A 13986-nucleotide genomic window follows, 5' to 3' on the forward strand; every position below is an offset into this window, starting at 1 on the left:
CGCATAAGTTTAATTTAGACAAGCCAGTTGTTATATGAAGCACTGTATCTGAAACCCAGGTAATATAGTATAAGGTATCTACAAGTGTAGAAGATATTAAAAGAACCTACAAGTTAAAAGTGAGAGGTGAAATTATTGCGGTATCAAAGTTTTATTTTATTCTCTGTGGGTGAGGTTACACAGCAATGCCATGGGATCCAGGGCTTAGACCAGGATTTTCCCATTACCCAAACCCCTTTAAAGTTTATATATATATATAACAATAAAGTATAATTATACAAGTGCCATGTGTTACTATACTTTTAGTTAAACAAAACGGAAAAATGCTTTTAAATCAAGTTATTTCGAATTACAGATGCTTTGATTTTTAAGGGTAAAATTTAAGAAACCAAATTGCAAAATGGCCGTCAAGTATGATTTCCACCTCGATTCAAAAATGAGGGGCAAGTACACAAATATGAAAGAAGCAAAGAACGATATACTGCACCTATTGAAGGTGTTCAGGCATTTAAAGCCAACCATGGATAAGTATTATTACAGTAATGGAACTGTGAAGGAACTCATTAGTGTCTCTGGTACAATACCTGTCAATTACAAAGGCACAACATATAATATTCCCATAGCAATATGGCTCCAAGAATCCCACCCCCAACTACCACCACTGTGTTTTGTTAAACCAACAAGTAACATGCAGGTGAAACAAGGTAAACACGTAGATGCAAACGGTCGTGTGTATTTGCCGTATTTAAATGAATGGAAACCACAAACTCACACACTTGAAGGGCTGGTTGAGATTCTACAAGTCATATTTTCACAAGAGCCACCGTTATGCAGCAAACCAGTCACCCGTACATTGATCAATATCGCGTCACAGCCGTGTTTTTCACATTCTGCCCCCAATTCACCAAAACGCGAAAACTGCAATCAATCGTCAACCGAACAATTAATAGACCTTTGGGCCTCCTTCCCTTTGGAGCCTTATTATACCACATGCACAACAACTGACGACAGAGCAATATTTGGACAGCAAGCAAAACAACAAGACACACCTTTAGTTGCATCAAACTCTATTAAACAACAAGCGTGCAGTAACATGCTTTTGTTGAAGCAAAACGAAACAGAAAAGAGAAAAATACCATCGGAATTTAAAGTAGGCCAAGAGAGCATAGACAAAATAATCCAGAAATTTCAAAATGAAATAAAGGAGGTGGGAACTGACATATTTAGTATGGGACCAGATACAGATGAATGTTCTGTGAATGAAAACTCAACAGAAGAAGAGAATTTAGGAGAGAACAAAAACAAGAAAAAGGCAAAATATTCGGAAGATGCTCTTCTGGGACTGGAAACTGAATTGCAGACGATTAAAGAAAGCCAAAAAGATATGAAAATACAATTATTAGAACTGACGGTTAAAATTGAAAAACTACAATGCGAAATTACGACCGTGAAACTGAAAATGTTGTAAAAAATCAAGAACGATAATAATACAACGAAATTTTATAAAGTAACATAAATAAGAATATGTTAAGTTATATTTTATAATCTAGTGTGACTTACAATTTTATGTTTTCCCGTTTTATCTTCTTAATTTGTTTTAACTGGCACAGTAACTATTTTGTAAATAAAAAACAAATAGTCATGATTTACCCAAAGTACTTCTGAAAAACAGCTGGCATTTTTGATTACGAATTTGGTCCCGCATTGTTTAATAGCTTAAAGAAACCATATTTCTGTACAGTCGTATTCTTTTTATTTAAAAAATTAAAATATTTGTAGAATTTGTTATTTACCGTGTTTTAAATTTATACAGAATTTGTTTAACGTTGTATTATTTCGCGACAAGTATAACGCAATGTATAGTTACCGCGCATTTCCACACCCATGATAGAATAAGTCATAAGGGTTTGTGTTTTGTTCGTAAGTATAAACCTTTTTTTATACTTGTTAATTAACTGCTTGTAGCAAGTCAGTAACATAAAACAACAACTATAAATAACTATACTTATGTGAATTTCTGAATTATTGTATATCACGTACATATTCGTATTCGGTTTAATAATTTAGTTGTTTCTTTTAGAAATATCTTTTATTTAAAAAAAACTGAACATACACAAGTAACTAACAATGTCTAGAATGTCTCAGCAACAATACAGTGCGTACCTCAAGTCACAGATGCAAGGCAAGTACACACAGCTGGATTTGGCCAAAAAAGATGCTTTGAGTTTGATGCACCATTATAAAGACTTGCAGCCGAAAATGGACCGGTTTATCTACAATGACGGCTCCACGAAAAACCTCATGAGTTTATGTGGTACAATACCTGTCAATTACAAAGGCACAACATATAATATTCCCATAGCAATATGGCTCCAAGAATCCCACCCCCAACTACCACCACTGTGTTTTGTTAAACCAACAAGTAACATGCAGGTGAAACAAGGTAAACACGTAGATGCAAACGGTCGTGTGTATTTGCCGTATTTAAACGAATGGACACCGCACCGCCACACCCTTATTGGTCTCACCCAAGTCTTGGTTGCTATGTTTGGTGAAGAGCCGCCAGTATTTGCTAAACCAAGTGGGCCACCACAAAGACCCCCGCAACCATACCCTGCACAAAACCGAACCCCTTACCCAACCCCCGGGTACACGGCTCAAGGCCCTCCCACTACAAACTACCAACCAAATGTAATGTCCCCGTACCCCCCTGCAATGCCATCACAACAACCCACACCTTACCCTGCCACCAACACCCCAGGATACCCCGGCTACCCCCCGCAGCCAGGCTACCCACCTGTCAATACCTCTCCTTACCCCCCACAACCCCACCAGCCCGTAGTACAACCTATGCAGCAGAAAGATCAAAGCTTAGACGAGAACATGATAAAAGCGTCGCTACGATCTGCGGCAAACGACCGGCTTAAACTAAGACTAAAAGAAACTCTCTCGCAAGCTGAAGCCGAAAACTCACAGCTTAAACAAGTGGGTTCTGAACTGAAAGGAGGCCAAGAGAGGCTTGAAACGATTATCAAGAAGCTACAGCTTGAAATAGATGAAGCGGACGCCAATATTATAATGTTGGAGCAGAAAAACGAAGAAGCAAAGCAAGAAATCGAACTAACTGAGAAAAAACAAGACGATCTTGATGTGGATGACATAGTGATGGCAACGACACCGGTATATCGACAGATTGTGACTTCATTCGCTGAGGAGCAAGCACTTGAAGACACAATATACTATCTAGGGGAAGCACTACGTAAGGACGTGCTTGATGTCGATACATTTCTCAAACACGTACGTTCGTTGTCGCGCCAACAGTTTATGTTGCGCGCTGTTATCCAAAAAGCTCGTAAATCGGCGGGACTTGCAAATATATATTAGATGCATGATGGTATGGAATTATATGGTGCAGGGTATGCAGGCTCACCCTGGAAATTTAGGGCTTGCAGCAAGTTCCAGCAACCCATTGAATTTCCAAAATATGAAATAATTTACCGTAAAATATTCTTTAAAATACAGATTTTTTACAGTTACAACATTTATTGTCGCAACTCCCTGAAATTTATAAAATCCACACTGCTACATAAGCGCAACTAATAGCTTTTGTGAGACAATAATTGAAAGTCGATTCAGTTAAATAAATTAAATGTATATTAGTTGCTTGCGGGGCATATTCAGGGCAGTCTGGGCCCCTTTTTGTGAATAATAAGTCACAAAATATCTATCATTGCCTTGCATATCTGGCTTTCACACGGCGCAAAAAAAAAATTTTTTAAATACTGTTGGAGCCACTTTGTAAATTCCTAGATGCACCTTAATTGCTTTATGTCATTAGTAAACACCCCGCTCTGCTTAAATAATATTATGTTTCGATTAGGCCATGTTTGCATTGATGTATTGTTTGTAATTAAAGTGATGTTTATAGTATAGTTAACAATGTTATGCCTTGTGCATGGTGTATAAGAACACTTTAATATTCGTGAAACATTTTCAAGGTTTGGTTTTTGTTCAAGTTATTATAAAGACAGAACTGTTGCACACTATTTGCCTGTGTTTCATAAACATTGGTGCCATGCTCCCAATGAAAGTAAGGGAGGCAGGAATAGTTCTGGGGTTGGTCTGCTTTCATGACGCTATAGTAGGACCAATAACCACAAATAAAAACCACTATACCAGAGAAGGCTTGCCCACCCTGCCACCCCAGGTTTGGCGCCTACGGAGCCCGTGATAGATTGAATTATAATGCAGGGCTTTGTTTTATGACCCACAGTTTACTTTACGATAATGAACCGGGAACATTCCAACTGCCCTTTGTAGATAAGGACGAACATTGTCCCATTCCCCAACCTCACATAATTGGTGGACACACTGGTTGATGCCTGTGGATGTTGTTTATAGATTATGGTTTTATATTGTGCGAAAACTGAATGAATGTAACTTGTTCATCCTCACGAGGTGGGGATTGACGGTCGTTATAATATGAGTGTTCTGTTTCATAAACCTCGTGCCTGCTTACGAGTTACCACATATGTAACTTGTTGATCCTCGCGAGGCGGGCATTGACGGTCGTTATAAACTTATAATACGGGTGTTCTGTTTCATACACTAGTTTACAAGTTACCACATATTTAACTGATTATTTTTCTGTATGAGTGACAATTTGTACAACCCATTAGTGACCACCAAGTTCTATGGCAAAGCTGTCCCATCATGCGAGGATAAATAAGTTATATTCATTCAATGCTTAGTTATATAAATAGTTTTAACGCAAACTACTTTATTCTGTGCTCACCCGTTTGTAGAACGGGCAAGGCAGCTTTATGATTAGAATGTTGTTTCATTTTAGTTTTGAAAGCTTTGTAGAACAACCATCTGACTAATGGTCTTGTGAGAAAGTGTTTACCTGAAGAATGATCGTGTTAGGTGCATTCAATATGGATTTTCTTTTCAAAACAAGCGTAACAACACATACGTATAATGTGATTTCCATTTCAAACATTAAAAACTAAAATCATCTTCACTAAAAAAATATTTTATTTTTCAATATTTGTATAGGCCTATTCTTTATAAGATAGAAGAGGCAATAAACTCTATGCAACAAAACTAAAGTCACAAGCATTTACTACCTTACAACAACACAGTTATTTACTTAACAAACTTTATTTACTTTTAAAAACCCTCTGAATTCTCGCTAATACTGCATTCGCCATCTGTTTAATATTGCTTCTAAAATGCCATGGATTCCCAATCAACCATGGTTGGCCCTCATGCACTTGATGAGCAACCATCTGTATTGAACCCAGCATGGCAAGTTCATACAGATTCCGATATATTCTCATTTTACCGTTTATCTGAATGAATCAAATAGTTGGATTTTGTTGATTTAGAAAATCAAAGTTAAAGATTCCTTATGTAAAGGAATGTGAATTAAATGAAGAACTGTAACCAGTAAGATACTGTACAGTATGATACCTTGGCTTAGTGGTTAGGTGCTTGTATGAAACCAAATGGTTAGGGGTTGAGTTCTCAATTCTGATAGGTGTATCAGTGTCCTTGGTCAAGACACTTAACGTACATTACTTCAACCCGGTGGTCACTAATTTTCACTAATGGGTTGTAGCCTGGGTGTTGCAATGATAGGATAATGTAATGTACACAACTACAAATAATCAATTCTATATAAGTGAGGCTTAGCAAGGCATGTCATAAGACCTGGTGTTTGGTCTAGAGTTGGTCCATTACCCCAACATTGTAAATGAACGTTCTATTCTATATGGGTAAGGCCCTACAACGTGGCATGTCATGGGATCTGAGATTTAAGCCAGAGTTGTATTTATCTTGAACTTTAAATGAAACTTAGGGCATACCAAAATAAGACTCCCATTAAAAACAGTTAAGCCCAGAGTTAGCCTATTACCCCAAATACACAATATAGCCACCTTTAAGCTAGAGAATATCTTTGTTTAAAACAAGTTCACCTGTGGATCAAAACATATCTCAGTGACACGACGAGTTAAATTCCTCCGGATTTGTTGGAAATAATTATAAGTTCCTGGCGATTGTACGGATATAAAATCCCTGATGCGTTTTGTGGATTGGTAGGCAGATAAATCAACTGAAACACCCCCAAAGTTGTGCGTTCCTGGAATGTAAATGTAATAAATGGAATAATAACTTTATATTGTCTTGTTGTAACAAACCTAATTCCTATTACTATTCTATAAATATCATGATACTTTTCCTGGAATTAAAAACTGTATACAAGGCCAAAAGTCTTAACAATTTTTGTTTGAATCTCATGCCTAATGAAGCGCCACCTTGTAGGACCTTACCCATGTAGAATAAACTAAACTACAGGGCTTTCCAAACTGGGGGTATAAGAAACTCCATGGGTTGCTATGGTTGGAGAGTATGCCTAGTTTCACACAAAGTACTTCATGTATTGGTCTAAAATATAAAGGACCATAATTGGACAATTACTCCACATTCATGCATAGATATAAAATATTCATTTTCTTGCACAAAACTTTTATTTTATATTTGTGTAATAAGAACCAATATACCTAAACTTTATTCGCCAAACCAAGCTAGCCAACCTGTTTGTTTCAGTTGTTTCCTCCCCATGTTTAAACAGGCAGGGAATAAATATCCAAACCATGGAAAAGTATCTTGCTCTTGTAGGTCTGTGGGGTGTCGTGCGGGGGTAACTTTGGTTTAAAACAAGTTTTTAACAAGCTAAGGTTTAACTGTGTTTATCTCTTCGAATACGATTGCGAAGATTAAATTTATAAAAACAACGAAAAGAAAGGAATTGGCAGCAAAACAACAGTTGTTAAAACGCGCTCTGGGTAAAAACTACTTTAATGAAAGTGTTAAATAAAAGCGTGATTAGTAAACCCAACTGCAATAAAATCATATTAAGGTGTGGTTATCCTCACAACGCAACAACAGTTGAATAACACGGGTGTTCTGTTTCATACATCTAGGAGTTACCACATATATAACTTATTTATCCAAACATGGCCGGAAAACGACAGTTGTTAACACGGGTGTTCTGTTTCATACACTTCATGCCCGCTTATGAGTTACCACGTGTGTAACTTGTTTATCCTCGCATGGCGGGCAACGACAGTCGTTATAACACGGGTGTTCTGTTTCATACACTTCATGCCCGCTTACAAGTTACCGCTATGTAACTTTGTGGATTTCCATTACCTTCCAATTGCTGAGAACAATATGAGGCAAAGTTGGTGCAAGTTTTCTTGGTGTTTACGATGAATCCATATTCCTTGAAATCATCGCTGTGCATCAACCTGTATAGAGTGTTACATCATATAAGCATTGCTAAAATAATTGTTATGAATTCTGTCCCTGTTATAGTTCTCATAAAATTGGACAATTCAGAACGGCAATTTACATATGTGGTAACTCATAAGCGGGCACGATGTGTACGAAACACAACACCCGTTTAATAACGACTGCCATTGCCCTGCCATGCAAGGATAAAGTAGTCTGGTTGTTGGGGTAATGGGCCAAATCTTGCCTAAGTCACCCAAATAAAAGAGTAGGAATTCTAAAATAGAGAATTTTTTAATGAGTTTAAAATATAATATTCTTACTTAAGAAATGCAATGGCTTTATCTCTGCTTGTTGCAACAAATAGATAGTCGTCCACATACCTCAGTAATAGGTGAGGTTCTGTAAGATGTAAATTAATATTTGGTAAATATTTGTAACATCAACTGTAAATTCGTGTTTTTAGCAGCGACTTTATTTATCAAACCCTTTACTCAAGCATTTTTTATTCACCGTTGTTTAATATGAATTTTGGTATTGTAATTAAGCGATAGTTTAAAAAATATTTTGTAGTAGCATTGATCCTGTGTGCGTGTGTGTGCGAAACGCCCCTTTTCATTTGCCTTCTTCTTCCGTTCTCTTTCGTGTTTAGCGTGCGTTCAAAACCGAATCATTACAATATATACAACGAGCAATAAGTTAAAAAAAGTGTTAAAATTTTTTTTATTTAAAACACATTAATTCGACACTTTTTTTATTGCTTACAAACAAAACTTGCCGTTATCAATTGGACCCAGTGCGTTTATTAAATGTTGTTGTTCCATATGTCCGTAGAAAATGTCGCAAAGTAAGTTGGATAATTCCCAACCTTGAGGTATTCCATGCAGTTTCACAAATTTCTACAAATGTTAAAAATCAAAATATTAAACGAATTATACAAATATTGAAAACAGATGGAACTGGGATGAAGTTACATAACATAATTAGTTATTCATCTCTTTGAAAACGATAACGAAGATTAATGCACTAAAACAACGAGGAAAAGGAAATCAACAGCAAAACGACAGCCAATAAAACACGCTATGGGTAAAAATTGTGACGTGTTTGTACCAAGGCTAATACCAATATGAAAACCAAAAGCAAATTAATTGAAAAGTGGATGAATATTAAATAGCAGAACCATTACATCCTTTACCTTAGATAGGACAGATAACGTTACTTTGTTAAGAAAATACTTCAAAGTGGTGAGAATACAGTGAGTGCAGTGCTTCACTTTGCAATTTAGCTTGCCCTGTAAAGAGATATTGGTGTAAATGTAAAATAACATTTTAAAAATAGAAAGCAAAAGCTGTATAGTTGTGTAAAGCATAGAACAGCCTGTCAGTGCAGATCTATTTTAAACATGGCAGCTAAACCCAACACAAACTTGAATGAATAACTGATGAATTAGACAACCCATTAGCGACCACTGGGTTGGAGCAATTGCTTTTAAGTGTCTTGCCCAAGGACACATACGTCCACAATGGTAGCAGCGATGAGCCTTGAACCTGTTTTCCTGGTCGCCCCCACCACTGTGCCATATATGGCAGCAGATAAACATGCTACTCAACCCATCATACAGTTAACATGATGTTGTGTTCTTGGGTTTGTATTGAGACGCCAAACTGTAGAATGAAAACTAAGGCGAGCACACACGTATATATAGCTAAGGCATGCAATGCTACACAAATAATAAACCACGCTGACTGCGGCACATTGCGCAATTCATGTGACTAAGGCATGCCAGTGCCTTTCTGTCGTGGGTGTGCTCGGAGGCGTGTCCATAACACATGGGATAATACAACACAAAATATCTCACCTTTGTCGCCGAAGTTAAATCAACTTCACCACTCCTGTATAACATAAAGGTCAATCATGATTGAATTATCAGTTTAGACATAAATTCTTAAGTAAATAAAGTTAGGAATCTCTTAAACAATATCTGGTCCATGAACTAGCACTCATATTATTGGGGGATTCTTGTTGCAACATAACAGAATACACCAAGTGCTACTAAACACATAGATTCTGTTTTGACACTGTTGTGAATTCTATTCTATATGGGTGAGGTCCTACAGTAATGCACTCCATGGGCCCTGGGATTTAGACCAGAGTTGGCCCATTACTCCAACATTGTATATGCACATTCTATTCTATATAGGTGAGGTCCCACAGTAATGCACTCCATGGGCCCTGGGATTTAGACCAGAGTTGGCCCATTACCCCAACATTGTATATGCACATTCTATTCTATATGTGTGAGGTCCTATAGCGTGGCACGCCATGGGTCCTGGGCCAGAGTTGGCCCATACATTACAGTTATATCTTATAAATAGATTAGATATTAATTTAAGAATCCACTTTACCTGTCAAGCAAACCTTCAACAATCTGTATAAGCTTAACAACTGGTATGCTGTCAAAACATCGGTGAATATCCATCTAAGAATTTAAAGGTAAGATGAAATATATTTGCACAACAACAACAACAACAAAAACATGTTAAATATTGAAGTTGCCAGACATATTACAAATGTTTTTTTCTAAAAGCTCTTGGGGAATTTCGTCAAAATAAAAGCTTAATGTTAATTAATTAAATAGTGTAATCGTCACGCACTTTATCGTACTTCTGTTTTAACCATAGGCGTTCAACCGATACACATACTACTATTAAGCGATGACAGAATCCCAATTTATTTTTGATTTGGCAAAAAATCGCGTTTTTACAGTTTTGGTACAAACAGATGATATCGGTATGAAGCGTTGGGGTAGAATCGCAAACTTTTGGCTTTGGAAAAAAATTGCAATTTTATAAGTTTTGTTACAATCACTTTGTGAGTGTTGGTACAATCACATGACCGAGCAGACTTTCATTTAAAATAACTCATTATAAACATTAAACTTCACCTTCACAAAGAATAATTCTTTTCGTCCAGGTATCCCAGCCAATGAAAGAACAAATTGTTTCCACCCATTGTAAATATGAGCACGATGTTGTGTGGCAAACCCGGTGGCTTGGGGGACTTTACTACAAACCAATTTCAACACAGAAGCAATTACTTCGAATGGGACCTGCATGAATGAATGTATGTTACTTAATTTATTTTCGCATGGCTGGAAAACAGTCGTTATTACACGGATGTTCAAACACCTCATGTCAGCTTACGAGTTACCGTATATGTATGTTACTTTGTGGGTATTTTTTTTATTTTTTTTATATTTTTATATATGGCTAACAACATGGACAACCTATTAGCGACCAATGGGTCGGAGCAATTGCCATAAAGTGTCTTATCCAAAAACAAATACATCTATAATTGTGGCAGCGACTAGCCTTGAATCCTGGTTAGACAGCAGTACTAACCACTGAGCTACGAACCAGACAGTTTATCCCACCTTTACCCACCATGTCAGCCATCTTGTCGGCGTTCCTCAACCTCATGATCGGTCGCAACCCGTTAACTTTGGGACAAAACCTCACGGAGAAATATGGACGTTTGGTATCATCTGCAATGGGTGGAACGGCCCAGCGGTTTTGCTTTAACAGCAACGCAACCCCGTACGCAACTATCTCCGCCCACATTTTCTTGTGGTAGAAGAACAATCTGATAAATTAGTACTAATTAAGTCCTTTTGAACAAATGAATAATTGTAACTTGTTTATCCTCGGGTAGTGAGGCCACCATAACACGGGTGTTCTGTTTTATACACCTCGTGCCTCACAATTAAGACAAACAATACTGACCACTGGGTTGGAGCAATTCCTGTTAAGCGTCTTGCCCAAAGACACATTTGCTTATTAGTTTAGATCAATAAAAAAATCTGCAAATGTATCAACTATTACCTGTTTTTGAAGTTGCTGTTTTCTGTTATATAGAAGGAACCACTTAAAACAACAAATATATATTCTTCAATCATCCATTGGAAAAATCTTAATAGATTAGAACTTGTGTTGTCGCCTATATATTGAATACACTTGGGTAGATTAAAGCAAACCTGTTACTGTATAAATAAATGTATACATACCTAATTTATCTATGTGATAACTTGCAAGCTGGCACGAGGTGTATAAAACAGAACACCTGTGTTATAACGACTAACATTGCCCCGCCATGCGAGGATAAATAAGTTACATACGTGGTAACTCATAAGCCGGCACGAGGTGTATAAAACAGAACACCTGTGTTATAACGACTAACATTGCCCCGCCATGCGAGGATAAATAAGTTACATACGGGGTAACTCATAAGCCGGCATGAGGTGTATGAAACAGAACACCCATGTTATAACGACTGTCGTTGCCCGCCATGTGAGGATAAATAAGTTGCATACGTGGTAACTTATAAGCGGGCACAAGGTGTATGAAACAAAACACCTGTGTTATAACGACTGTCGTTGCCCGCCATGCGAGGATAAATAAGTTCCATTATTCAAATTTAATATAAATAAACTAAATACTGAGTTGTCCAAATTGTAGGCCATATCAAATAAAAACCATACACAAAGTTGAAAAGTATGGTAACTCGTAAGCACACAAGGATAAAAATGGTGCCAATATTACGCGTCTGACTGCGATGCGGTGTCATGGCACTGGTCTTTCTGGGTGTTGGGGTAATGGGCCAAATCTGGCCTAAATTCCAGGTCCTTGATAGTACCTTACCCATAAAGAATAAAATAAAATAAACCACCAAACATGCTAAATAATGTTCTAAACACACACCAACCCACCCATGAGCCAGGGTAAGTCACCCACCACCATACCCCTGGTAAAGTCAGCAACCGTTACTTTGTCAAACCGACGGCAGGAAAGAAACTTTTCCAGGTTTTTCAGGAAAACTGAACGGTTGTGTTTTGTTCCCCACATTAAATGAATGGGAAATGTTTTTTTTATGGCTGATCGTAGGAATAAGAAAACCTGGAAAAAATATTCAGAAATGGTAATAATTTTATTTTTTTGTATTTCCCATCTTCTTGTAACTTGTATAAATTATAGGCTATAAACCTGGTCTGTTTTTATATTTTGTTAATATTAACTTGGACGGCCCATTAGTGGCCACTAGGTTGGAGCAATTGCCCTTAATACCCACTTTTATGTGCGCAAGTACTCGCATATATATTTACTCTCTAAAACAAAGTTAACACGGATCACTATTCGCATTAACTTTTTACCATGCAATAAAGGGTAAAAGTGTCTTGCAAAAGGACACATACACCCACAATGGTAGCAGCTTCAAGAATTGAACCCATTTCCTCTGGTCTAGAGGTGAGGGCTCAAACCACTACACTGGGAATATAAATAAAATAAATAAATCTAACTTGATGAGTTGGTGTGTAATGTTGTAACATCTTCGAAATATGTTCTGTGAGTTCTTTCGTAGATAATTCCATCAGAAGATTTAAATTCTTCTTTGCAAAAGATCTTTCAAATGGAGAAATAAACTTAGTGTAATAACTAAGGCAGCTGAATAGTTTCCGGTTGTCTGTCTTCTTTAATATATTGTAACAAAGTGGGATGCATTTTCGTAGACGTCTTGGCAAGTTTGGTTTCGGTTTGCGTTTTGCTTTCAACTTTTGGGTTGGTTTACTATCTGATACACTTTCTATGGAGGGTTGTGAAGCACCGCACTCATGGGAAGGATTCTCTAACTTGATTGTGTGCGCCATGCTAAAAACTTGAGCAAAACTTGAAGAGAAAATACTTTTAGCAGGAGAAGAATCATTTTTGGCTGAAACTTTCTGATTTGCCTGCTTAACCATCGGTATTGCATCAGCTTGTTTTAGTTTAGATCCATCAAACTCAGTTGCAAGTTCAGTTTTTAAAGTAGCAGCATCCGTACCATCAATTACACATCTTTTTTTAGACACAGGTCCCTGTATTCCTCCATCTGTTTCCCTGGCTCTTTTTTTTTCATTTTCATTTTCCATATTTTGGTCTTTAAAAATATGTCGGACCAAATCTCTTGACGCAGTTTTGCTTTTTGATAATTTCATGAGAATGTGACTGGTGGGAAAAATGTCTTGATTGTTTTTGTCATTGAATGAAACTTTTGAATAGAAGATTTTATGAAGAGGCAAAACCGATTGCAGCTTGCTGCTTGGGTGTTCCATTGGTTGGATCTAAGAAAAAAATGCATTGTTGCATTTTTATTTATACAACACAAAATAACATTAATTTTGTAAGGGCAAAACATGACTGTCGTTGCACTGCCACGATCGGATGAACAGGTTACATTCATTTATTTATTCACTTTAGGAAAAGTATAGATTAAAGCCCTATACCTAAGACATAAACAATAATATCACGCTTTTAACTTAATATAGTATACTCAATAAATTAGTAGATACTCTATTAAAACTCACCAACTTTTCGATGCAGTAACTCTATTAAAACTCACCAACTTTTCGATGTCCTCATATTTCGCTACTTGTAAATTTCGCGGGAAAATTTGTTTTGATTTTCCAGTCGACTGGTTTCATAGTAACAGTGATTACCAAACTAAAATCTAGCGTTTTAAATACTTTATATACACCTTATAATTCCAATTTCATCGTGTAAATACGGTTTTTAAAGTATACAGTATGTCTAATTAGAGTGTAAAAACTTTATTTTACTCTTTCAACGTATATGATAGATTTAAATACGGATTTGT

General features: G+C 36.8%; 3 protein-coding genes across 3 annotated transcripts; 2 read left to right on the top strand and 1 right to left on the bottom strand.

Annotated features, from left to right (window-relative positions):
* Window positions 1-400: 400 nt before the first annotated feature.
* LOC149733020 (uncharacterized) lies at window positions 401-1649 on the top strand. Its single transcript, XM_089883444.1, has one exon. The coding sequence runs from the start codon at window positions 401-403 to the stop codon at window positions 1466-1468; it is 1068 nt and encodes a 355-aa protein (XP_089739570.1). The 3' UTR covers window positions 1469-1649.
* A 286-nt stretch (window positions 1650-1935) lies between these two features.
* LOC149733021 (tumor susceptibility gene 101 protein-like) lies at window positions 1936-3988 on the top strand. Its single transcript, XM_089883443.1, has one exon. The coding sequence runs from the start codon at window positions 2128-2130 to the stop codon at window positions 3382-3384; it is 1257 nt and encodes a 418-aa protein (XP_089739569.1). The 5' UTR covers window positions 1936-2127; the 3' UTR covers window positions 3385-3988.
* Window positions 3957-13828, bottom strand: LOC149733022 (telomerase reverse transcriptase-like). The gene is given in 18 exon segments (XM_089883438.1): window positions 3957-4382; window positions 4796-4906; window positions 5171-5354; window positions 5982-6145; window positions 6600-6686; window positions 7219-7316; window positions 7623-7701; window positions 8078-8198; window positions 8495-8590; window positions 9158-9191; window positions 9705-9778; window positions 10244-10408; window positions 10743-10941; window positions 11181-11295; window positions 12065-12251; window positions 12653-13453; window positions 13732-13752; window positions 13754-13828. Coding segments are annotated over 18 exon segments (2718 nt in total). The 5' UTR covers window positions 13814-13828; the 3' UTR covers window positions 3957-4260.
* Between the last annotated feature and the right edge of the window lie 158 nt (window positions 13829-13986).

Source organism: Ciona robusta, chromosome 8, assembly GCF_009617815.1.
Source record: "Ciona robusta chromosome 8, ASM961781v2".
NCBI classification, from domain to species: domain Eukaryota; kingdom Metazoa; phylum Chordata; class Ascidiacea; order Phlebobranchia; family Cionidae; genus Ciona; species Ciona robusta.